At 38.6% G+C, this 27,123-nt stretch overlaps 1 protein-coding gene across 2 annotated transcripts in view; it reads left to right on the top strand.

Annotated features, from left to right (window-relative positions):
* TMTC2 (transmembrane O-mannosyltransferase targeting cadherins 2) overlaps positions 1 to 27,123 on the top strand; it is a 267,338-nt gene that overhangs the window by 76,373 nt on the left and 163,842 nt on the right. For both annotated transcript variants that reach the window (XM_075080710.1, XM_075080711.1), the window contains exon 2: positions 24,623 to 25,193. In XM_075080710.1, coding sequence (XP_074936811.1) covers positions 24,623 to 25,193 — 571 coding nt within the window. The remainder of the gene's footprint in view (positions 1 to 24,622; positions 25,194 to 27,123) is intronic.

Genomic DNA, 27,123 nt, shown 5'->3' with positions numbered 1-27,123 from the left:
ATCTAGGAAGGAATTGAACAGAGATGTCTTTGCGGCTTGTTCAGAAAGTACTGAGCTGCAACTTGTTTCACAGTCTGGATAGAAAGGTAGGGAATAAGCTTCAGAGAAAGTTTAAGAAAACAAAGCAGGAATTTTCAGGAGAGTTACAGGCATAATTCAAGCTGATTAGCAAAAAAAATTGAGACACTAAGGGAGCTAGTACTGATACCTTCTGCTTCCAAATGCAGATCATTAGGATATGTTGATATCTGCACGTACTCAGTATTGCTTTCAGAATGTTTAATTTTCATGACTGGAAAGCCTTTGCATTCTTCCACCTGCTGCTTTTTACATACAGTCTTTAAACAACATGAAAAATGCAGGTGTCTTTTTTTCATGCTTAAAAAGATTTTCATGTGCTGTCTCACTTGGGCTGCTGTAAAAATGTTGGTGGCTTGATAATTGGAGGATTCAAGTTATTTCAAGTACGTGACGGAACATGGACATTTCAGATAGATGCCATGGAAAGGGGCAAACAAGATTTTTTTTTCTAACAATAAAAGTGACATTTTGGTGTTCTAAGTAATGTACAGTCCAATATTTACTGATAAGGTGTAGGTGTGTGAAGAGAGAGTTCTCCTGTATGTATAGGACTTGTGTACATACAGGTAGGCACTGGGCATGTTTGCTCAGTAGCAACCACTTCCAAACTTCTGTCAAGTAAACTAGAGCTTAAAGAAGTTCATGGGTAACATACTGACTGGTATTTTGTTATTGTATTGGTCATAATCATAAGCACAGAGCAGCAACTCTTGTATTACATCTGGTATTTTTAAAGCCTGTAACCTACTTCATGTGCTACGAGGACACAGGAGTCTTTGAAAGGAGGATTTGGCATGGAATGTGATTGTTTGCAAAGCTGATTCATTGCTGATCTTTCATTTTTCGTAATGCTAGACTATTCAGATAAATCCAGATCTTTCCAAAGCTCATTAATTGTCAAAATCCCATTTCTATCACTGAAGCAAGATCCAGGTATACACTTCACTTAAATCTTAAAAGCTCTTTTACATACATTTTCAGTTTTTCCTGCCCTGAAAGGTTGTTCAATTAAAATATTAACATCTAATATTTTTCTTCCAGGATGGTCATGTTTGCTTAGGTATAAGTAGAATTTTATTCCCCTCCACCTATAACAGAAGAAGGAAAATTCCCAGATGGGATCGTCCACAGTGATGAGTGCCTTCAGTGCATAGCTCAAGTGGAGACCCAAACATTGAGCTGCTATTTTTCTTTTCAACTGGAGAAAAACATAATGTCTTAGCAATATTACTTGTACGCTTCCCACTAGTGATGTAATCCCCCTCCACTCCATCAAACTAATGTCTTCCAAAGAAAATATGTGAAGGAAAAAGGGAGGAGGCAGGACAATTAATAATTATTTTCATTTGTCAAGCAAGTTAGTGCTTGTTCTGCCTTTATTTTACTTCTTGTGCTTGAAACTGATTTCTCCATTAACAGTGTACATGTACCCATATCACTGTAGTATTTGAGCTCCTCAGTCTTTGTAATAGTCATCCTTACAATAAGGTAAATAAATGTATTTTATTGCTCTTCTACAGACAAAGAATTATGGGTCAAAAAGTTCTTTAAAGTTAGATCCCTAAAGAATTTCTCTGTGTATTTCAATGTTTCATTAGGTGTTAAAATTCTGGTAATCTGAGTTAAGTGACACCAGCAAGGCTAAAGCTGCATCCCCTTTGCTTGAGGTGAGCATGGCAAGCAGTGCTGATGGGTACCAATCCTCTAAGCTGTGTTTCATTAGACCACAGAGAAAATGCGTTTGGCAAAGCCAGCTGCAAAAGTTCCTCCAACTCATGAGGCTTCTGTTGGTCTTTGGGACATGGAGACATAATTTCCTGCTTTTCCAGGTGCTTCACAGTGACCTGGAGCTGCAGCAATCAGCTGATGTTAAGAGACAACCTTATTACCCAGATGTACAGCGTGCATTATTTAAGCAGTGAACTGGCAACAAACTAAATAGTTGTACCATTCATCACAGAACCTTAATTAATAAAATCTGACTCAAAGTGAGCAAGTCTGCCCCTAGGCACATCACTGTGATTAGATATTTGAAAGAATCATGGTACCTTTTTTAATGTGGCGGTGTTATAATTTTGGTCGTGGGATTTCATTCTTGATTTCAAGAATCCTTATGGTCTGAAAACTTAGAGAGGAAGGAAGGAATACTGTACTGTTGTGTGGTGAAGTATTGCCCACGTTGTTCTTTCAGTCTGTAGCTCATAGGGGTTTTATTTATCCCCTCTCGTTGCTCGCTGCTTTATTCCGTGCCTGTTGTTGACTGAGGATAGAGAAGGTGCTTCAGTAAAAGGGTCTGAAGCTTTTTGACTTGCCTCTTTGCAACAAGCTTGGGGCAAATGCACTAAACTATTGCTACTGTCGAATAGTAACATTACTCAATCAGCTTTAATTAAAATGAAATATTTGTGTGAAAATGCAGGGACTCCATAGAGATTTTAAAATATGGTTTTTTTTAAAAACTACATTGTAAAGTGAACTTATTTTAGTTTAATAACAGAAAAATTCTTATCAGTGAACAGGTAGCTTTTTGGGATAAAATGTCTTCAAATTTTCAAGTATTTTACTTTTTTAAATTGTGTGTGTGTGGAATGATGGTGGGAAGCAATTGAGTAGTGTAGTATTGTGGCACTGGCTCTATCTGGCTATAGTATTCTAGGAGTAGTCTAATTGCCATCAGAATGTGGTAATCGCTCCATATTCTCAAATTGCTTAGATTAGCAATCTACTTTATTAATGATTTTTTTAAGGCAAATTTTACTCTGAAAATGAATCTGGCTGTATCCAGTGCTGTTATTTGCCATTTTTGGCCCTCTATCCTGGCTCTAGTTAATGGTGTTCCTTTTGACAGACTGTGATTTGGCAATAAATGTGAGAAGACCCTGGAGACTTAGAGGTGCCAATAAAATAGGATCCATCAGAAGTAGTGTGGACTTACTTGGGCTGTAGAAATCAGGTGCATAACTAGCGTTTATACCTATTGGGAACAGGTAGCAGTGTGCATGGCTTGTCCGAGTAGTGATGGCAGGACTCCAGTGTGTATTCAGATGTCTTTTTAGGTACGGGCCCCTAAACCAACATCTAACTGACTGCTATTGCCTCTTATGAATATAAAACTCACTAGTGGTGAAAGTTGCTACTAAGTCTTAAGAGCAGAAATGATGTTCTGAAATGAAGTCATGACTCTTTTAATGTTACTGTTGAAGCCAAGCATCTGGAACTAGAGATTTAAGTGAAATGTGAGTGCCAGGAACCCTTTTCTCATGCATGTTGCATCAAACTTTGACATTGCTGTAGTAGTACCAGACATTTGAACTCTGAAATGTATCAACTTCTGCAGAGTGTAAAAGGGCCTATTTTGTGTAGTCTGGAAGTGGTAGCAGAATTACGCTGATTTCCTACTGATCTTATGAATGCCTAAACAGGGTATGATTTTTCTTATTTTAATGCTGATTTGAAAATGTGAACTGTTTAAATTTAGCTTTTGACTGGCTTGTTCAATGAAGCTCATTATTGTGCAGCTGTAAGAGGTTTAAATTTAGGTATGTTTCTGTGCAGACTACCTGATCTCTCTGCAGGAAATATGATGAGAAAGATCAGTAATGCCTCTATCTTCTGTATACATATACAGAACACAAGAAATATTTTCCGCCTTTTTTGGTTACATAGGTATTAGTATGAATCCTCCCCTTGTTGCTCTAGCAATAGTAGTTACATTCAGATATCTGTTCTTAGGTCCACCTGGTTTTAGTAGCCCACGTAAATTTTAATGGAGACTATTTAATATTGGAATGGAATAAGCTATCCTGCTAGAGGGTTAAAAAACCCGTGTGTAAATAGTGGAGTGCAGTGTTGGTTTTTAACCTGTCTCTGTTGGGAAGCATGGCCAGGTGGACGGCCACTGACAAGGAGGTGGGACAGCATGTGTAACACCCAGTGTTGGTCCTTTTAGCCAGAACCATTTCTTCTGTTGAAGAACTGGCAGTGCTGTCCAAGAGTGGTGTTCTTCTCTAACTGTACCATTTAATACAAAGTTGATAAACCTAACTCTGTTCTTGATTATGAATAAAAGAATCTATTTTTCACATTGGTCATGGTTATGTAGGTTGTGTATAGCAGGGTAGGTGTAATACCACATGTGCTTATTCCAGGTGGCCTTTTCACGCTTTAGGACCTAGAAATTTTTACAGTGCAGTATGAAAACAAAACATTATCACATTCTGCAGAGACTGGTGGGGAGGGAGGAAGGAGAAGATATCGAGGAGCTGTTACAGGGACCGCTTTGTTGGGTAACGAAGATGGCAGCTTTTTTGTTGTTCTTCAGCTAATAATTGCTGACCTTTGCAACATGATTCAAAGTTCACAGTAGTTAAAGCAATCTCATTGCCCTCTATGGCTTTTTAGGTCATGGGAGCAGAAAAGGCACTCAGACTCCTTGCCCTTTCATTTGGGAACTGTGATTTCATGTGGGCTTCCTGTTCCTGTGAGACGATTGCTCTGAGTTGACTTCATTCAAAATCAATCACAGAAACAACAAGTTGAGGCTGCCTATGCTTTTAGTGAGCTATTCAGTGCCTATTAAGTGTTTGTCGGGCTTTTTATAGATAGTCTGTGAACTTTAAAAATATAAAATGCTTACATTCAGTATGGTGAATGGAGATTTAGCTAAACTACTCTTATTAACATTAACTGAATGCCTTTAGTATTTACGTAGTATTTTACACTTCTGAAGTGCTGGTCTAACATTAATTAATTTTCAGAACACCCCTGTATGGTACTGTAGGTGAGAAACTTGGTGGCTAAATACCCATCAGCAGTACTGAGAATGTCCCCACAAGGGTCTAACAAAATGACTGAACAAAGACGTTCTAAATTAAAAAACAGTTTAACCTAATTCACTAGCTCTAACTTTTGTTCGTGCAGAACAGTAGATGACTGTGCTTGCTCTTAAGACTCCTGGCCCTCCTGGGTATAATGGGACAGTTATATGAAAGAAACAATTCCACGTTTCTTTGCTTCCCACCCTAAATTATGCTGACTGTTTTTTACACAAATATATTTAATGGGCTTGTGGTGCCTAGGGAAGGACATTGGAAGGTGTGAAGTTCATACATACGATAAAAAACATAAAACAACAACATACTTGATAGACCCGTTGGTGTAATTGGAGAAAAATAGAGGGGTGCATATTCACGACAGCTCACAGTCAGCTTTAAAAGTTTTCTGATCTGCATTTAGGAACAAGATCTCAGAACTTGGCATGAAGAAATTCTTAGCCAGACTGTTAAAAGGTGACATCATCCAAAAGGGCAGGTTATGTGAAATTTTGATCACTTGCTTAATAGAGTGGTTAAGTTCCTAAGAGCCAATGCTGCATTGTAAATCAACACTTGGTAAGAGAGGGCAGCACCTCTATCACTCACTCCAACTCTCAACAAGGAGAAAACATTGTTTTCCGGTAAACGGATTAATTTCCAGATGATTATAGCATCTGTTAAACTATACTCCTTCCAAAATGAAGACTTCTTTCTATAAATATTAAAAAAGTTACCATACCTAGTAACTCTCTGCGGAGTAAGGTGATAATAGCAGTGAATATCAAAGGCAGTTACATACTGATATTTTTTGTTTAGATTTATTTCTGACCTCTTGGGATGAGGAAGTCACTGTGTATTTTATCAGGGAAAGGTTTTCCGACACGTAACTTCTTTTTCTTCCAAGCTCATCTATGACTCTCGCAGCCACTTCCTCCTCTGTTCCTAAAGGTGCACAGGAAGGCTATGAAGTGCAGCATAATTTTGTTGACTAAAAGGAAGTTTATACATAGTTACTTCTGAATGGTTTTGCAAGGGAGGAAAATGGCGTAAAGGCATCTTAGCCCACTTCAGTTAATTTCGCCCATTTTAAGAGCAAGCTTTAGCTTCATGAGAGCCGTCAGGACCTAAGGGCTTATGCAGAATGGCTAAATTGGGAAATCGTGCTCAGGGAAAGAAATATGTGCATCTGTGCCTGCATGTATGTGTGTGGCTTTTCTTTTAGACCAGCTAATTTCACTCAGTGGGGTAATCAGAGCTGAAAAAGGAGGTAGAAAATTTATTTTAAAAGTAATTAAAAAAACCCAAACATTTATTGGATGGAGTTGATGTTTTTTGACAAGGACTGTCATATATTTGGACAACTTAATGGATTTGTGTTGAAATTTCATTTATTTAGCAGGGGGACGTAATTGTATTAATTACTGCATGATTTCCTCTCCCCTCCCCCCCCCGCCGCAATATGGTTTAGTAATCCTACATTCTTAGATGGAAATGGGAGAACACAGAAGCCAAAGGAAGAAAACCTGGAGGAGGGGGAAATGTCTTCTGATCTGATGTAGAACTGGAGAAATGTTAAAAGGTTTCACTACTTAGAGCAGAACAAATCTAAAATCTTACAGCAGCAAAATACTTGAGGCTCAGCTCTGAAACTGTAATTCTCAAAATTACAGTGCTGAAAGCCAGTTTGTGCCATTATAGTATTGAATGTTGTTGTGCATGAAAGCATCACTTGTAATAGCAAAATGTTACTGAATGTTAGATTCCTGCTGCTGCTGTAATTACCTTCCTTTAGATTATCTTTGTTTGGCTAGATGACTCTTAAAAAAAGAAAATCAGCCAATAAAGTATCATTCATATAAAACAAATTCTTTACAGGAATATTTGGCTTGGAATGCCTGAATTTTTATTTATACTTACCACTTTATCCCATGAGGTAAAGATCTCTCAGAAACCTAACCAGTTGGACTTTTTTTCCTGAACGCTAGGTTTTAATGGCTATTAAGTTATTGTACCTTTCCCTGGAAATCACAACTAGGATACTGGTGAATAATTTAGTTGTTTGAATAATTAAAAAAAAAATCCCCAACAGATGCATTTAAGTTATTTTTCTGTAAGACAGGATCTGTTTTACTCTTAGAAAGAAGTTGACGGATTAGACAGTGTTCGTGGCAAAACGAGTTGTGAGTTTGCATCGTAATATCCCCTTGGCAGTGAATATTGAAGTTCAAAAGATGATTTCTGTCATCTGACCGTAACCACATTTCCAAAAGGGCTAAATGGCTGCTTAAAAAATAACCATGTCACTTTATTGAGGGTGTTGAAAAGTGGAGTTCTCTGTCTTTATGATTCAAGCTATTATGTCAGTTTTACTACTGCTAGCCCTGCAGATCAGGTACAGTCATGGGAGGCTGAACTGGTTCGTACATCACCTAGAGAATTGCTAATGAAGTTTCAGCTGCCAAATTCTGCCTGCAAATTAAAAGCATAGCATGGCTTCACCTTGTTTATGTGGCTATTTAATATTCTGCTTTGCCGTTTAATTTCTAATGAATCTGCTTGATGCTCCAAAGCCTTATTCTTGTTTTTATGTTCAGCTCAAGATGTTTGTCCTGTACATTAATTTTGAGTGCCACTGCTTTGGGCACAGTAGATGTCACTCCTGTGTGTGTCTTGTTGAGATCTTTAATGTTTAGCGCTGCATTATATAAAATGTCACTGCAGTTGGAATTAGCCCAGCAAACTTTTGCTCCGAAGTCATTGGAGCATAAGCTTCAGAGGGGAACAGCATGATTTGCAGATCCCTGGTTGATTTAGTGGAGCTAACAGTTGGAGAGCGGTAGCTCTTTTTTTTTGTAAGCACATTTGATCTGGATTAGAAGACTATAAACCTAGAACCAGTCATTTCCCCATTTGCTTTTCCAAGAGGAAGCACACTTTCATTTCTAGTTAAATGACATGTGATTAAACACCTGTGACAGATGAGGGAATATATCTATGTCCAGTTACAAATTCCTCTGTTTTATGAATAGGAGCTATGATTGCAGCCAGCAGCGTGGATTAGAACTTCCATTTCATAGCAGAAAACGCGCCATGCCTGAGGCCCTGAAAAAGGGACATAAGGGGAGTTGTCATCAATGGGTAGCTGTATGTTTGTAGGACATGGGTTCCTTGAGACAGTCATTCATTTTTACCTAATTTCTGTCCCTATTGGGCTCCAGCATGGGAAATCCGAACAGAAGGGCAAGAACAATGGAAGGTGATTTAGACTGCTTTTAAAGAGAGATGCCGTCATAATACGGGTGTTCTAGAATTGGAATCCAGTGGCTCCATGGGGGAAATAGGGGCAGACAGAAACCGATTGCCCTGCACTGTAATTCTAGGTAACAGCCTCATGGTCCCTGCCCATCTTGTCTTTCCTTCTCCTCCCAAATTAATTATGAGTTTGATGAAGGGAATGGATGAGGTTTGAGTGATTCAGGGTTAGTTCTGGGATCAGGGATGGGATTTCACTGTTCAAGAAGAGGGTGGGAACTAAGCAGTGGCTGGGTTCTGCCCCGGTCCAGCCTAATGGGAACACGTAAGATTCATTGCATTTGTGCTGTTCTCCAAAATTAAGGCTCATCATTAGAAAGACTGTAACAAAACTCTTCTCCTGCTTTCCCTCCCTGGCCTCAGCTGATAAAATGAGTACCAAAGTGGTGCTAGGTAGCTCTTTGTTCAGAAGAGCTAAAAGGACCTTGTTTTAGGAAATAGGTTGCAATACAATAAGGATTTCACTTTTATATGAGGAGCTTCTTAATATATGATCTAATTAAACATAATAACCTCTGACTTCTTTATCTCTGTAGTATAGAGCATTGCACCATCTTCTTCACTGTAAATCCATACCTGTAAAAATAGTTCAAGTATTATTACTGATAAGTGCATTGTTCTGTCTGAGCTTTTGCAACTTCTCCACTGGAATATTTCTGGCTATATTCAAAGAACAGTTTATCCACTTAAGCAAGGTTTTTTTATGTTAATGCTAAGTAGGCAAGCCACTGAAATGCCCATGAAATAGGTAGAAAAAGTACTTGTACAATATTATATTTACAGACATATCTTTCTGTATTTGTGAGAGTTTCAGAAGTGTTCGGGGGACATGCCAATATTTGAATACTCTATTTCTCCTATAAAATCACTCTCCTAAAGCCAAGGAGTAATTTCTGTGTATATCAACACCACTGACCAAGTTTCTTTGTCTTCTTTCCAATCATGGTTATCTGGGAGTATATACTTAGACCTGATCTGCATGGCAGGCCTCTGCACTTACAAGTCCGTTTGTATAGGGGTTTGTACACCACACCAATGAAGTTCTTAATCTACCACAACTGAAAAAAATAAATAATCCATGCTTTTAATTTCCTAGTATAAAAAAAACCTCCAGAAGTCTAGAACTAAAAAGCCTAATTATAATTAATTGAAAAGGTTTTCTGCAGAAGCTAGTGGCAGTGATTTGCATAAATTCTCATTAACGTGAATGATGTATTTTCTTCAAGATCCATTAAACAAGCTTTAATCAGCTGAGCTTGAAAAACATCACCATGAAACTTCAGTTTAAAAGTCATTACACAGCATCTAAAATAAGTTCTGAAAAATTACAAAAACATATCCAAGAGACATCAGCATCCTTCAGACAGTAAGAAGCCATGTAATAAATACCAAGAGGAAGGGTGGATTGTTGTTCCTGGCTTTAAGTTAATTCCACAAAGACAAAAACATGCCTGGTGGGAAGGAAGCCTTGTGTCACCAGCACAGTGGGGTGTCGTACCAGAGTGAGGTATCTGCAAACTACTACTGCTAGTTTCAAGATGAGAACACGATGGACTGGCAGGGGTGCTACAAGCTGTGGTACCTACCACCTCTGCCTTATGTCGTGGATCCCCTACTGCAGGTTAGGGTTTCTTTTTTAACCAGTTAAGCTGAACTGGCCATTAAAACATTTATTTATGTATGCAACCTAATCATTTTTGTATATTTCTATTCACTTTTACTTTTCAGGATTAATTCAGACGCAGTCTTTCAGATCACAGATTCTAACTGGTTGGGTGTGCTGCCTTTACCCTGTGTTTAATGAACAACATTCCTTTCTGAGTTAGTCCACTTGGTGATAGGAGCTGCGTGAAATTCAGTTTAGAGCAACCATTATCTTCTTTTAGCAATCTTTTGAGTACCAGGAAAGGTGGAGCGGCAGAACTTGGAGTTTCTGCTGTTCTTGGCAATGCTTTCCTCTCTTTATTTAAGGCCCTAAAGAAATGAGCACTCAAAAATAATTATTCTACAAATAAATAATAATTCTGTTTTATTAATTGATTTTTGTTATTGCTGAGAGGTGCACTGGATTCCTTCCTTGGCATTTAGTGAGCAGTCATGCTTTTGTACCCTTTTCTGTTGCAGGAGCCAAATTTAATGCTTTAGATGTTGGCACTGAACCAACTTTCTAAAGCAGCAATTCCTAAATTGCAGTGTATGTATATACACGCTTGTATAATTTATGACTGTTCAAAGTGGTGGTTGGCCAGGCTGGAACTGGTACTGCTGAAATTGGTACCTGCCAACCTTTATTGTGGTACCTGGTCAAAAAAGAAATCATCTGGATGTGGTCCCTGTTCTAGAAATTTTTGCTTGCTACTTTCTTCTTTTTGATGCTTATGGTGTAAAATATAGATATGGGGCCATGAATTTCGGGATGGATCAGGATGACTGCAATTAGTGAGTTCTAAAAACTTTGTTCTTTTTATCAGTTTAACACTTGCTGCCTGTGAGAGAGACCTTTTATGGTAAAAAGCAGTACCACTGGCAAGAAAATAGAGCAGTAAGTATAGCTTTTGTGTTATTTATGCTGGCAAGTTTGACTTCTATTTTCCCCTGCTCATCATCAGGCCTAACACTTTTTTTCCTGTGTGAATTTGTCTGGTTCGAGAGAGTTCAGCTGTGCAGGTAGAAATAGGATACACTGATGTTTCCTTGTATTATGGAAACCTCTCTCAATTTAAAGGAAAAAAAAAGTTTGAAGCTGCTGAATGAACATGTAATTCATGATTACTTTTGTGGCTCTGGAGCCCAGATTGAGAAACTGATTGTTTGTTTATTTAATAGCAGGGTGTCCTTAAGACTGCTGGCAAATGCCAGTTACTTTTGAATGTTCAAATCAGAATTTGTTTCTAATGTCCCCACGTCATTGTGGTATTCATGATTATATGAGTTAGCTGTTACAGCTTCTTTTTGTGACCCTGGAGATGAAAAAGAAAAAGACATTCATTTTTTAAAAAATTTCTTTTACAGTATGGTGACCTGAAGTACTTTCTATGTTTTCTGATAATTGTCACCATTATTTCTTATTTTATTATATTGGACAGTTTGTGTTTTGGTGTGTCTTTCTTTTGGCTTTGTAAAAGCATTTAGGTTCTTTATCTTATTATTGTAATTAAACTGCACCCAAAATGTTGCATGACTCATCTGTATTGGAAAATACACATTAAAATATCACTAGATAAGCTCCGTTTTGATGTTTTTCCCCTGTTGCTTCAATTTTTGCTGCTTTTATGTCTTACCTAAAGAGCTAGTATCCCAAAGCTGACTGGCGTACGCTAAGATTCAGCTGAACAGTTCCTTTAAATATTATGGGAGGTCTATAAGTGATGGGTGGCCGAAAACCCAAAGTCACCATTCTATTCAAATAAATACACAAAGAAAGTATGTGCAAGACCTTTAACTCTTACAGGAGCTTGGCTGTGTGCCATGCTTCTGACTTAATGGAATGGCTGATTTCAGGGTTGCCTGGGGCCACAACCACAAAGAAGCATATATATCTCTGAGGTCATTGAAACCAACTTTATTATTTTCATAGCTATTGGAAGTAAGTCACCTGGCTTGATTTATACATAAAATTCCAGAATATCAGCCCACAGAAGTGACCTTTAATTTAAAACTTTTATCTGTTTTGTTGGCCTGTAACATTGGCCTGTAACATTAAAACAACAGCAGCTGGTGTCTCTAGATATACTATTTTATCTTTCTCAGTAGTTGATGGCTAAGCATTTGCTGTAAGTTTGGGATTCAAGTTGAATGTCTTCATGTGAAATGATCCTTACAGTCAGCGCTGCTGCAGCTCCCAGTTAGACTCAGTTCAGTTTCCAGAGGTGGGACTTCAAACTCTCAGCGAGTTTGAAAACATGATGGTGAGTTTTTGGGTTTCCTGTGGGCTCCCAGTGCCTCTCATGAGCCAGGACCTGCCTCTGTTCCACACTGATGTCTACAGACTTTTAACCTATGAGGCTAGAATTGAGAAGGAACTAGAGGGGGTGATGAAGTTGAATTGAATGGGGGAGGTATGGCTGATTAGATACAATGTCTGGGTAAATTCTTTCGGATAGCAGTATCTTGCTATCTCAGTATTCAGATTTCTTTAAAAAAGCATGGCAATCGACACTGAAATCTTCATATGGCTTCAGTGCTTCATTGTCTTAGTGGATGGGATGTGTGGGTTGGATAACTGTATTACTTGCTATATGTCATAATTCATTTCTCAGTGTCTTTGTGCGTGCAACAACATGTTAGGAACCTGGGAAATTTATGATGCGTACACAGCATTGTATTATTACAAACAAGTAATTTCCTGTGGTGAGAAATCTTGAATTCCTGATTACTTTGTAACAAGATCAATGTAGAGCCCTAACAAAAAAAAGAGGCAAGTCTTGTAGAGCAGAAACTGCTTATTCCTTATGTTACTCTAGGTTGGTTTTATTATGCAGAAATAAATACAACCTGCTGTTTTATATGATCTGGCAAACTATAATTTTCTTCATTAAACTTTCAGTGGCTTGTAATGCCATGGGAGACAGCAAAGAGGGAGCCTGAAGTCTGAAGAGTTCCCCAGCTTTGTAGGTAATAGGTATGCGTTGTAGTTTATGTGAAGATTCAAATGGACTGTTGCTCTCTGGAAAAAAAAAATAGGGCATTACAATACTCTTTCTTAAATGATATATAAAAAACACATGTAGATCCCTAGCAGAAAACAGTCTCTGTTCAAGCTCAGGCATGTGAGGTTGAAGCTTCTTCTCTCCAAGGTGAAATTCAGTACTTCTTCCATCCTTATGTGAGAAGCTGAGATATTTGAAGAGAATACATTTGCCTTGTCAACAAATGCAACAACACAATACCCACTGTTTTTCTCTTTTTGAAGTCTGAACCTGCTGATTGACCGCTCCAGGCAGCCTGTTCCTGGGTTCCTTTGGGTCACCTTTGTTGCACTGAGTTGCATGTGTTTCTCTTAATCTACTCATTATTTCACGCACCCCCCCCCCCCCCCATATTTTAAGTTTCTTCTTATTGTGATCTCAGCCAGTCCTCCTTCTTTGAATAGAGAAGGCAAAATTATCACTGTCCATTAGCAGTGCTGGAATTTTGAGAGATAACTTACAACTTCTGTCTTAATAAAATACTACACATGAACTGTTTCTGCACAAACCATTTCTGTGTTCAATGTAGACTACTGAAAGAAGCAAACTGTTCACTTTTTTAAAGCTTTCAGTAATTTTCGTAAAGCTTTGTGTTCGATCAGCTTTCTTCTGTAGGTCTCTTTAGTCAGAACTTATAGCTGTTGTTGTCTGAAGGCCAGAGTTATGAAATACCATAACCTTTTGCAGCACTTGGGTTCCACAGCTACCAGGAAAAATGCAGTCCTCTGTTGCGCTGCTGTCAAGGATAGTTGGATTTAAATGTTCCAGCAGGGAAGTTAAGCCCTAGCCGTTAAACATTTGTTTGATCTTCCAGTTGATCTTCAGAGCTTCATATTTTAGAAGGATACTTCTTAAGAAAGTTAAACCTGTTTAAAAAAAAAAAAAAATAAGGCTCACAAATCACTAGTGGAGAAAAGTGCAAGCAGTTGGCTAGCATAAAATTGGAGAGACATGAAAATCTGGCACTGTTTCAGTTCAGTGCTAGCTGCTTTTTGTTGTTCAGCTTGACTTAGCTGTAGTGGTGTTGTCAGGAAGGTTGATCAGGTGCGTGATACTGATAATAACTTCATTTTACCTGAATTGCTATCTGAGACCATTTTTACTTACTGCCTGCCTCCCAACAGCTGCTCTAAAACATAGGAAGGAATGGTTTCTGGTTGTTTTATGTTTGGACGTCTAAAAAGTCGACTGAAAGGCTGTAAAAGCATATGCCAATTGCAGTTGATTATAAAACTCTACTGGTTTCAGTGACATAAATTGGAGGTTATTCCAGTACTAATGTGGATTAACGCTAATGTAGCAAAAATCAGAATTTGTTCCTGTGTGTTCTGATAACATAATTCAACTAATTTGTCATTTCCTGGCTTTTTAGCTCAATCTTTGACAGCATCTAGTAAAATCCTCGAGAGTACACTTGGTGCGGACTTGCATAGAATGGCGACTATAAAGCCCGTATTTTCTTTCACAATAACTGTGATTAGTCTTTTTGATGTCACTCCCAGACTGTTGCTACTACCTGAGTGCTCTTAGACCAAGGAATTAAGAGAAAATAAAACTTATTTAAACACTGCTATGGTTTTGATTTCTAGTGTTTCACAATTGCACTGGCATGCCACAAAAGTCGGTTTACTCCAGTAGGTCCCTGTGTCTGGATAAGCTATTGAGACACAGAAATGAAACAAAACAGTAAAACTCATTTCAGCCTTTTTCAGTAGGATCAACACCTTCCACATGGGTGGGTGCCAGTCTGCTTGATTAAAGTATGTTTATGAAGGGCATCCCACAGGGCTCCTGTAAAGTTGGAGAGCTGGCAAAAGCCTAGTTCATTCATTCAGGACTATGCTGAACACTATTTGCTAGCAGTCATTACACATCTTTGTGGGACCAAATATTGTTTTTAATTATCTGAATTGTTTTACTTTTTGATAGAATTTAGTTTTCATACAAACTGATTTTGACATAAGTCTGTAGCAAGTTCTGGGTTTTTCCTGCTAAAAAAAAAAAATGCTTCCAGGAATTTGTCTGACATGTTTGTGGCAAGGGCTGAGGATAAAGGCTAACTCGGACCATCACAGATGCTTTCTAGACAGACTTTAGCCCCTGTATATATTCTGTGGGAATTTTGCTTAATAGGAATCTGAGAAGGAAAAGTGCTGCACTATTTTTTTGATTTGTAATCCTCTGGAAAGATACTTCAAATATTTTGGTTGATTCACTGGTAAGTAAACTTATCATCACAGAGAAATGTAAGCCTTGAGTTTTATCTCAAGTATATAGTAACATTTCGTGCTGCTTTTTCCATCAAGTTAAGCTTGCTTTGTTTTGTGTGTTTTCTGGGCTTTCTCTTTTTTTCCTCAGACTGTTTCACTGAAATGGCAGTACATCATCTTTGCTTCATGATTATGTAGCTAGACTTCGGAGCTGACTCCGAATAAATTAGATTTTTTTAATCCTCATGGAGGATTCCCTTGCCCTCCTAATATTATTTAGTATCTGGCTATAAATAGGGCTATGACCACAATCACCTGTGACTGCATATAAGAAGTTGGTAAAATAGACTAGGAATATAGTGGTGATTTTGAAGACCAGTGGCATCTGTTTGATTCTTGAGACCAGACTGATTTCAGGAACGAAAAATTTTAAGTATTGTGTTTTCACTTACCCCTTTATTTGGAAGTTGCTGTCTAAAAATGGTACCTTTTGTAGTGTGTTAAGTTAATATATTTGTGGGCAATCTTTCATGTATGTAATTGGGCAACTTTTGAAGGCAGTTACACTAAAAATAGTACAGAAAAAGATGCTCGAGTTCTAGTTGCTTGCTATACAAAATAGTCTTTTAAGGCCTCAGCATAAACATTTGTGAGATACCAAAATGTGCTTAACCTAAATGGAAAATGCTTATTCTGTACAATATTATTAAAAAAACCAACCAACCAAAAAAAAGAAACAAAACACCCCACAAATCTGCTAGCATGATATCCTTTGGTTAGGAAAAGTGATGAGGGGATGTACAATTGGTGTGTGTCAGAACACTGGTTTTATGCATTATACATCTTATGGTGGGGCTGAACGGGGGAAGAGGAGACTTCTTGGAGACAGGAGAACTTTGAGTGGGCACAAATTCCACAGCTGGTTGGTTGTAGTGTGGCAGTGTCTGTGCTTAGCAGTTCTGTGGATAATGAAAGCCAGGGTGGGTCTGACTGCTCTCTGAATCGCTTGGTTCTTCAGGTGAAAAACATGAACACAACTAATGATCAGTCGGGGATTGCCACACACAGAACCCCTCCCCTCAATAAGGACATTTCTTCAATATGAGTTCTAAAGCCGGTATAAAGGTTAAATTGACCTCTGTGGATATGCATACATAAAATTGTTTTCACTAAACCAATTTTGATTAAACCTTTCAGTTAAGCCAGTGAAACTTTAAGTTTAGACCAGGTCTTGAGTAATGAAGGTCTTTTTTGGTGCTTAAATAAAAGGCTTGAAGAAAGGACCTTAAACAAAATAACTTGATGTGTTTCTTTATCCTCCCTCCCCCCCCCCCCCCCCCCCCAAAAAAAAAAAAAAAACCAAAATGGAGAGTGTCTGTATGTTACATTGTGGTTCCGTAGTTTCTCTGCTACTCATTATTTCTATATTTGTATGTGTACATGTTCGTGGGTATTCTCTGCAGTGCTTCACTAAAAATAAAAGTCGAGTGCCGCCTAAAAATTCTTTCAGGCTTTAAATTTAGAGTGTACAAGAGGCGTGGGTCTAGGCATAATCATGTACAATCTCCTTGAACTTTCCGAAAATGCTGTGTCAAAAAATAGACTGAATGGAGAAAAAAAAAGGTAATTTTCAAAAAATTAAGTTACTGAGCTTTTTCCCTCAACAGTGTCTGCAATGTACTGAAAAGAACAGAGAAGTGGATAGTCATGGGACTGATATATGACTGATAAACTCTGTTCTGTAGTGGTATAGTATGTGTGCTTCCATTTGCAGAGGACGGCTTAAAATGTGTGTGTCTTGGAAAGGCTTTACATATATTCAGAATGTGGCTTGTAAAAAAACAAAAAAAATTTAGTTTAATATCCATACTATTAATCTGGTTAAGAAACTCAACATGTCTACTCTAACTACTGTATTCTCAAGCCTTAAAATTTCTGTCCTTGTACAGTTGTGAGTTGCTGCATGGTGAAATGGCAGAAATTATTTATGTTTTATTTTTTCAAAGGAAAGTGGGGAAGAGAAGTAGTACAGTGCCATATTCTACTGCAGAACAGTAAATCTAATAAGGACTGCTGGGCCTACTTTTATCATCTAAAGTAGATTTGAAAAGGGCAGCAGAGGTCCCAACTATGAATTCTGACCATGCTTCAGAAGCTGATATTACATGCATATATAAAAAATAAACAAATTGTGAGTTATTGCCAGGCAGTAGTTTGGCACTGAAGTATATTTTAAAGAATAACTTTGAATGTGTATTTGAAAGAATATGTTATCGGGTAAATACAAAGTATCTTGACTTCTTAGAGGAACAGAATTAGCAAACTGGTGTTGTATGGTGTAGTCAGGAGAGTAGCTTATGAAACAGCTGTGCGAACAACAGAAAGCATTTTCTGGTTTAGGAATTTAAGTATTTTTTTCAATAAATGTTTTTTTTCACAGACCTACATTCATGCTGTGGTGAAGAAACTCAGGGAGCAGACACAAAGACAGGAGCTATTCTTCTCCCTCTGTTTTTATATGCTCCCTCCTGAGAGGAAACTGATGGTGTATCCCATTGTTCAGCATCAAAAAGTATTAATTACTTAGCTCTCTTCCCTCCAGTGTGCATTTTGTACCTGTGCATGAATAATCAAGTAGTACTATGCCAGACAGTTGGTATTAATTAGGGTTTCAAATTTCATATAGTCCATCTTTCAGTGTTTGCTATGTCTTAACAAAACTTTAAAGCTTAAACTGAGAGGGGGTAAGATGCACGTAGGGTTAATACTAAGGCCAGATTCTTTCAGCATATGAGGGCTCACTCTAGAAATGAAAAGGCTTGTACTATGGAGAATGATACAGTACAAAGCTTTTATAGATAGCTTTTGAAATATTTATGTTCTGGGTGGAAAAGATTTTTTTCAGGCCATCTCAACCTTCTTGTAACCAAAATGTTTTGAACCTTTAGTTACTTAAAGTTTTCAAAGCTCTTTTAGTCAATAAGAAAATCAATACGTGCAGCATACTTCAGTGTAGTTAAGGCAGCGCCCAAGAGCATTCAGTGTTATATGTAACTAGTGCCACCACTTCCTTCTTCCAAATAACACTGCATCTTCAGTCGCAAAGGTATAAAGTCTAGAGGTCTGCAGCTGATGGACTGCTGAATCATAGCCTGCTGGTGGATGGAGTCAGCTACAGCTGATGGAGTTGTTCATGGAAATAAACAAGGAACTAGTTACCTTGCTTAGATGTCTCTTTTTTCCCCATTGCATTCTGCAAATTTATGTTGCTTATTTTAAAAGATGAATGCCTTTACAAGACCTTGTGCAGCTTAGAAAATCTTAGAAAGTCTATATGTCTTTATACTGTGGTACAAGGCCATAATCTTTTTCTGTGATTTCATTGTTTTCTGGAGGTTTTTTTTTTTTTTGATTTCTCTGTGTCTTTGTTTTTGGCAGCGGTTGTAATCATTTGAGGATATAGTTAGTGTTGACTCATCCATCTTTCTGTTCTGCTTATATCTAATTCAGGAAAGTCTCACCCAAGAAAGTTTTATGAGTAAATTGCTACTCACAGTCCTGTTACTTGTAGTTCCTGTTTGTTCTGGTACTAAACTGAAGTTGACTATGAAATTACTGCTATAGGACACTAATAGTCTGAAATATATACATAATATTATCATTTTTTAATATGTTCTCCTGAGGCCCTACGTATTCAGTTAATATCGTTCACTAGCAGTTACATGAGATGGGAATATTATATTAAAAATACATTTGTCTTCAGTATTTGAGCTGAGTTTGATGCATTCAGGTATTTGTATGCAGTTAGAAAAGGACCATACTATTGGCAGAAATGAACTAGGCACTAGTTTATTAGAACTTTATTTCCCTTTTGTGATATTAGGTTTTACTTTAATTTAAAATATTATTTGAACCTGGGTGTTCAATCTGTTTGGTACGTATAGTCCTATTCTCAGAGCCTAGCCAGCACTTAGGATTCTGTATATCACCTAGCTAGTTGTTACCCAGTATTTCCCATCTGAAAACAGCTGAGTTATTTAGCTGTTCCTTAGAGATTCACCTAAGAAGATTTGTTCTTAAGAGAAACTGAAAGCTGCAACTTGAAACTCAGCGGATGGACAGAATTTGGTCTCCTGGAGGTGTCCCTAGTTGATACACAATATAGAGATATTTTTTTGAGAAGTGGCATGGATAAAACCTATTGCCTGCTAGATTTGTAGATAAATTCCACTTTCACACCTGTTGAAAAGGAATGAACTTTCATGCCGACCATGTAAGGCATAATTGCCACCAGAAATCTACCAGAACGGCAACTAGTTCCCTTGAGTCTATGATTAAACATTTAAATAATGAGTTTTCATGTGCTTATGTTTATTACTTTCTTAAGACATCTCTATGTACTAGATAGTATCCTATCAATACAAACTACACGTATATTGTAGTCTGGTGCAAGTATGAGAATTGTGTTAAGTATGATGAGCTCTGCTTGGCTGCTTTCTGATCAAGCACCTGCCTAACAAGTAGCCTGGAAGTAGTTTGGAGGGGTAGACTCAGCTGCTCGGTGTTTTGGGGATGTGAAGCTGTTTGTACTCCAAAATCAGGCACTGGCTGTGTTTTCAGGCTTGTTGTCTATACAACTACCATATAATCTTGAAAGCATCTGCAGCATGACTTGTTAAGGTCCACTGTAAAAATAACTCTAGGGTGCTTTCCCATTGCTATTTATGAAAAAGGAGTAAATGAAAAATATTCTAAAATGATCTTGAGGAAAAAACAATGAAGAACCTCCAAGCAGAGACTTGCCAGTCCATCCCTACCTATCTGTTTTATGTGAGAGAGGGGCTGGTCAATGGCTTCCTGTGTGCACATTTGGGAGTTCTCTTTTTTCTTTCAAATATGTTCTCTACTTCAAATGCTGATGTTCATTCTCAGCATATGGGGACCATTAGCAATATTGAAGCTGGACATATGGCTTAACGCGTTAAATCACTTTAGAATGTCGCATCTGTTTTTTTACCCTGGTGTTAACACCTGGATCAGTTTAGCACTAGCGCAGAAGTTTAGGACACATATAGCTGTTAATTTTGAAAACATCTGGGATTTTTTGTGTGTATGCATGTATATGTGCATGTGTGAACTGCTGAATCTCTGGCATTTTTGCATTTGATTAAAAAAAATCTTACTGAATTGTGCTAAAGGTGTGTACTGACCTGGGCAAATAAGTGGTTTATGGCAGGAAGATTCTTTCAAGTGGATTAGAAATTATGATTTTGCCTTTACAGCTTTTGTCTTTCTACAGACTTCCATTTTTGAGAATTGATAGCTGACTCTGATTCTTCCCCCCCCCCCCCCCCCCCCTTCAAACCCATCCATTTGTTGTACACTGAATAAGATATCCCACTCTCCCGGGATGCGTGAATTGGGCAGGCATTAAAAATTCAGGAAAGCAAGTTCCCTGACTGAGTCTGCAAACCTTATCTGAGGCTGCTTGAAAGTAAAAATGCCAATTGTGTTGGAGCTTTGAAAAATGACTTTCCCTGGTGACCTGCTGCCTCTTAGCAAGAGCGCAGTTTACAGCTCTGTTTAAGAGTGATGAGTGCAGTTGGAGAGTTTCTCTTGTTATGCCCATTATCAAGATTGGACTAATCTGCGGGACATAACCTGAAGGTAAACTGTGAGTGAAGGAGAAGACAAGGCTAATAAGGCATTTTGTAGTTTCCTTTATCCCAGAGTCTTTCCTGGAGCCAGCAATTAATATTATTTGCCATCCGCAGAGAGCCCGGGTTGCTGCCAGCATGGGAGGCTTTACAAAGGACATGTCAGCGCTACCTGCCAGGCTGCGAAGAGGGACTGCTTTCAAAATTGCCGTTGAAATCCGCGGCTAAGCATCACTACTGCAGCAGAGTTAACAGCTTGTTAATTTAGTAATTAAAGAAAAACAAGGCCTTGTCCCAGCCAGGAGCAGGGCAGCCGGGGGGCATGGGGGGTGGGCGCAGCCCCGGGCATTGGGCGCCTCCCCGGGGCTGAGGCCAGGCCGGGATGTGGGCCCAGCTCGGCCCATGGCCTGGCAGGGCAGGGCTGTGGGGAGCTGGATACCAGCCCTGCTGCGGCGTCGCTGGGGCAGGGGCTGACAGCCCCAGTGGGTGAAATGGGGTCCTGGGCTGTGGGCAGGTGGGGGGAGCCCGTGAAGGGTGGGTCAAGGCTGTCAAGGCTTATTAGTGCTCTCAGGGTCCTGGCATGAGCAATTTAGTACCATTTATTTTTAGTCTTCTATTTTATTAGAAACAAAGCTTGTATTTCTCTCCACTGAGATAAACATTTAATTTCATGGTTTTCCTTGTCAGTGTGTTATGCAGCCAGGTTGGGGACACAGATGAGCATGGCCCAGCTGGTTATGTGTGGGCTGGACTCGGCCCACTGGCTGTTTCCATCTGACCCTCAGTAATGGTGCCCAGGATGTTGTCCTTGGTGTCACCGAGACCTGTTTTGCTTCTACTTTTGAGGGTGAAATGAGACAGAGCTGCCTGGCTCTGAGATCTCAGATGCTCGTAATCCTGCATCCTCCTGCTCAGTCAAGTATAATGTTGGCCAAGTGTGTTTATTATTACATTTTATAATGTGAAACGTTATATATTTGTTGAATGTTAACAAGCAACTGATGTGAGACTTGGTGGCTTTGGTGTAAGACGTTTAGCCTTGCTCTTGTAGTAGACTTTTCTAATATCCCAAAGCATTTGCTAGGCTTTTTTTTCCTTTCATACATTTAGCAAAAAAATAACCACATGGAAAGAACTTTTAACTTTATTTTACATTTTGACTCATAGAGAATACAAAATTTGGCCTGACTGAACCATGGAGTAAGCTGGAACTGGCAGCTTCTGTAGTTTTCATGCTGACTGGAAGGTACTAGAATCTGTTGCTTTTACATGCACAATGAACTAGGAGTATTTCAGAATTGCTTGCTGAAATCCATACCCAAATACAGGGTGATCAATACTGTATCTTCAAGCCTTCCTTCCTTTTGATTTTTATTTTTCAAAATTTTAATATGAATAGGACTGAAGAGGAAAGGATTAGGGTTGCATCAAGTTTGTTGCTAAGGCTGTAAATAAAATTTGACTGAATTGATGCCTTCAGAACATACAGGAGGTTTCTTTATGATTTGGAGAAAAGCGGTTTACTTTTGATGGGGAATAGTCCCATATAAGCATGTGCTGCGTGAAAATCATGGGTGTGACAGCTGTTCACTTAGAGGGGGAGGGCTGGACATTTTGCTTAACAAGTGTAGCGGTGTAGCGTGGAGTCGTTTTATACATGTGTACCGAGAGCTGCAGTTCAGTGGTCATTTGTGTTTTTTTTCTTTTAAAGTGGTTACATGGCTTCAAGTATTGGAAGTGGCCAGATTTGCAAAATATGTAATAATATGTACCATTTCCTGGGAACAACCTGTGCACCGTCTAGGCTCTTTGTAGCAGAATGCTCTGCCTCAGGGGAGGACAGTTGCACTGGCAATATTACTGCCACTTAATTCTTTAGTATTTCTCCAAGATAAAACATCTTTGCAGTTCAAGGTTTCAGCTGTAAATCCTGACATCTGATAGCCATTCTTAGCTATGCTCACTGTCTGGGAGTCTGTAGTCTAATGTAGTATGTTTTTCGCAGAGAAAGGACTCTTTCTAGCCTAACACCTGCTTTATTCTTGATGAATTCCTAGTTTTCTTATGGTGAGTCTGAGAGTGATACTACAAACTGAAATCACAAACAGAGGACTTAGATTTCAGGAAAGGGCTACACTGAAGGACAAGATAAATAATGTGAAAACAAAGATCTTGTTTTCTTCTAGTGTTCTTTTGTGACTGGACTAAAATGAGAAAAATGTGTGTGGGGTTGGGAAAACAAATACAAGCAACCCGATCCACTGCATAAGCAGAAGTCAAAGTGAAAATTTTCAAGTATTCTAGAAAGCATCATCAGATCTTTAAAGGATTTAAGCTGACCTCTCCATAACCTCCATATGTGTAGAGACAAAAGGACATGCGGGAGAGGAAGCGTGTCTGAAAGTATTACAGCAATGTGCTCTGGACAATGGAAATGCTGAGCTGTGTGGTATTCAGAGCATTTGCATGGAGATTCTGTGGCATAGTATATCAGCGTTTGAGCACTTTTCTTTACAGAACAAGACAACATTCCTGAAACTAATACCATTAAAAAAATGAGATTTGGATACAGGTTCCAAGGGACTTGTTTTATTGGGGGTGAGAAGGTGAGGGGAGTCTTGGAGTATGAATTGAGTGGTGCGTTTCAAACGTGGGCCTGAGTTTCACATCAGTTTTCTTTCTTCATCTGCATTGAAAAATTGTTAATCATGAGAAGATCTTTATTGGAAAGGCAAAAAGAGGGAATGATTAAAGAATTAGATATAAATAATCTCTCTTGTTTACTATTTATAATAGAATAGTCTTGAGCTGGCTGGATTCTTAATTACTCTGGCAAAATAAACATTTAAAGCTTAATGTAAATGAGTTAAGCTCAGTAGTAACAGCAATGCATCTTTAAAGAATTGCTTAAACACAACTTTGGATATGAAAGCAGCTAACTAATTAAATTCTAGTCATCTTTTTGCACTAAGCAGGTCTCGCACCTTCTCCCACAGCATAAATTTTAAATGCAAATTATTTGATTTGTACAAACATTATAGGGGACAGATTTTTACAATACTGAATTAGACATGGAGACTGCTAATGGCTGGCACCAGTCCTTGCCGGGGTGGTTGGAAACATAAATGCTGAATGCTGCAGCATTTTTTTTTCCAATCAAGCTGATACAGACTTGAATTCATAAGCTTATACAACCTATGTATGTTTTTGCCTCACTTGTAAATATGAGCAATTTAAAGGGAACGTATATCGTAATCTGTAAAATCTTCTGCTGTCTGCCTCCAGCAAGGTGTTAGCAGAAAAAGTTGTCCGTCAAAATTTGTGAGACAGTTGTGGGAGTGGCTGGTACAGTACCAGAGATTTGCATGCTCCTACTGACTTCTGTATTTATTGTTCATCCACCTCAGTGAGATTCATTCCAACATCTAAATTAAAATTCCAATATAAAAGGCCAGTTGGGTTTTAGTTCTGAATTACTGGAGGATCCGTTGTTTCAACAATAATGTTTGTCAGTTTTTCATATTTCTTTTACATTTTAATTGTAACTCATCAAATCTTAACCGATTACTCCTGGGTTAGACTCAGAAGACTGTCACTGAAGGGTGTTTTAATTTAATGGAAGCAGCGTAACATCTGTTTCTAATGTTTTAAAAGCCAATTTATATGGAAATTTTGCTTTATCGAGAAGTCAAAAGATATGTAGTTTTCTAACACCTCCCATAAAAATTCAAAACTTGAATTAAAGCAGCACCAAAGCAGTGCCATTCTTTCTTGTGGTAGCAGCGTGATTGCATTTTCACAGCCTTTCATTTGTACCCTTTTCCTTCTGCTGAAATGAAGTTTTTATTTGTCTTTTGTAGTCGAGCTATCAAGACAAACCAGGACCTTCTGCCTGAGACGCCGTGGACCCATATCTTCTACAATGACTTTTGGGGGACACTGCTCACTCACAGTGGGAGCCACAAGTCATACAGACCTCTCTGCACGCTCTCCTTCCGCATTAATCACGCTGTCGGAGGAATGGACCCGTGGGGCTACCACCTTGTAAACATCCTGTTACATGCTGCAGTCACAGGCCTTTTCACAAACTTCTCCAGGATCCTGTTTGGGGATGGGTACTGGACCTTGATAGCAGGCCTGCTGTTTGCATCTCATCCAATCCACACGGAAGCCGTAGCGGGGATTGTAGGGAGGGCAGACATTGGAGCCTGCCTCTTCTTTCTGCTTTCCCTGATGTGTTACGTGAAGCACTGCTCTACCAGAGGTTCCTCACCGAGTACTTGGGGCTGGATCTTGGGAGCGGGGCTGTGTGCAGGATGCAGCATGCTGTGGAAGGAGCAAGGAGTGACTGTTCTGGCCATTTCAGCAGTGTACGATATCTTTGTATTTCATCGGCTGAAAATGCATCAGATCATTCCTGCTTTATACAAGGTGAGTCTCCTTTCCCATAAGCTATTCGTTAGGCACCGATCACTGTTAAACAGGCGCTAAATGAGTTTTTCAAGTACACAATAATTCTTAGTAGTTTAGTCAACTCCCCAAAATAAGCACAGATGTCTAATGCTGAAAGAACATTTAAAGCAGTTTAGCATGGGATTTTACATTTTGTTTAAACAATGTGTTGTTATCCATTGCTATTACTTGACGCTGGGGATGTATTTTTTTCAATTACTTTCCTTGCTTCCACCAGCTCCCTCCACATTCTGTTTACTGTCAAGCACTGGATATCTGGCTGCCTTTTGCAAATAATTCATTCATGCTCTTATCCTCATGTATCTTGCAAACTCAGCTTAGTTTGGTCGGGCGTGCAAGTGCAGCAGCTTGGTATCATCTATAGGCTCCCTGAGGCAATAGAGCTCTTACCGTAGTTTAACAGAAATGCGTAGGACCTCGGTGCATGCCTTTGGCATGTATTTTTTCTCCCCCTAGTAGGAGCTATGACTCAAATGTATTACTGCCTTAACAAAATAAGTATTTCTCAGTTTTTTAACTTCTTGCCCAAGAACAAACGAGTAAAATAAAAAAAACAAACAAGGCCACCAAAACCCTGGCTTTCCTCTCCCAAAACCACATGTATTTTAGTGGTACCCAGAAACCCCAGCTGAAATCAAGACTCATTTACATCAGATGCTGTACAAATGAGTAAGCTGATCATATGTAATTTTATTTTCAGTGCAATGGCTTTCTTTCAGAAAAATTACTGACTTAACAGAAGGAGAATATTTGAGATGTGTTTTTTTGCACATTTTTCAGTGAGACGTAACCAAGAAAAGCAACAAAACAAAATAAGGCTTTGCAATCTATCTCAAACACCATGATTTTAAAATTTTGATTTCTCACTCAAATGAATTGAAAATAAATTGTAGATTTTTATAAAGTGATGCTTTCCACTTGTAGAGTATAGAATATGTAGCTGTAGTATGCAAGGAAAATAAAAAACCAAGTAGTCTCTGGTAGTTCCTTCATAAACTACTGTTACATGTTGATTTAGTTAATTATGCCCTTTTCTGACAAAACTGAAAAGAACACAATAATCACTTTTTTACTTTTTTTTTTAAATCATGTATATTTGACTATGTAGGGCCTGCTGAATGCCAGTGGCCAAATACTGTATGTTACATTTACACTCAATGTTAGGTGCACAACCACCAGTAAACTAATTAACTTTTCTTAAAAAGTGCATCTGTAACAGCAAGTGTAATTCTGAAAGATACTGGATGAGATTTTATGAAGTGCTTCAAGGAGTTTAATTCATAACTCAAGCGTTGGCCTATCCTATAGAATTAAACAATGGTAAAACAGTCATATGGCACAAATGAAATTCTGAACACCTTGTGCATGACTTCAGACCAAATCATAGCCTCTTGTCGTTGCATCCTGCAATGACCAAGACACAGCCATAGAGCTAGGAAGTTTTTTATCACAGATAGTCATTGCTCAAAAACAAAACCTTTGCAGATGGTGGGGAAAAGCTTTTTCTTCCTTTTCCCCCTTTTCTGCTTCAGGGACAGGGTAAAATTGGTTTAGAAGAGACCTAAGTGACACAGGTGAAATATAACCTTCTACATCCTAACTCTGTGAACACAAGGCCTTTCTTCTACATTTGGACTCAAGGCTTCTGCATTTGTTTTTTTTCACTCCGCATCAGAATTTTGTCTTGGACAGCAAACTAGTGTCAATGCCTCAATTATTTTTCTATCAGTAATGATAGAAATAATAATCCCATGCTCTGTAGATTACAAGTCCTTAAGGAGAATGGACTCTAGCTGGAGGGAATTTTACGGGGAGGGACCACAGTGAACAAAAATAGAAATATTTTGCTTAATATGCCGGAAATGTATTTCATAATTCACTAAATTAC

Source organism: Phalacrocorax aristotelis, chromosome 1, assembly GCF_949628215.1.
Source record: "Phalacrocorax aristotelis chromosome 1, bGulAri2.1, whole genome shotgun sequence".
Classification (NCBI taxonomy): domain Eukaryota; kingdom Metazoa; phylum Chordata; class Aves; order Suliformes; family Phalacrocoracidae; genus Phalacrocorax; species Phalacrocorax aristotelis.
This window is presented reverse-complemented; position numbering and strand designations above follow the sequence as displayed.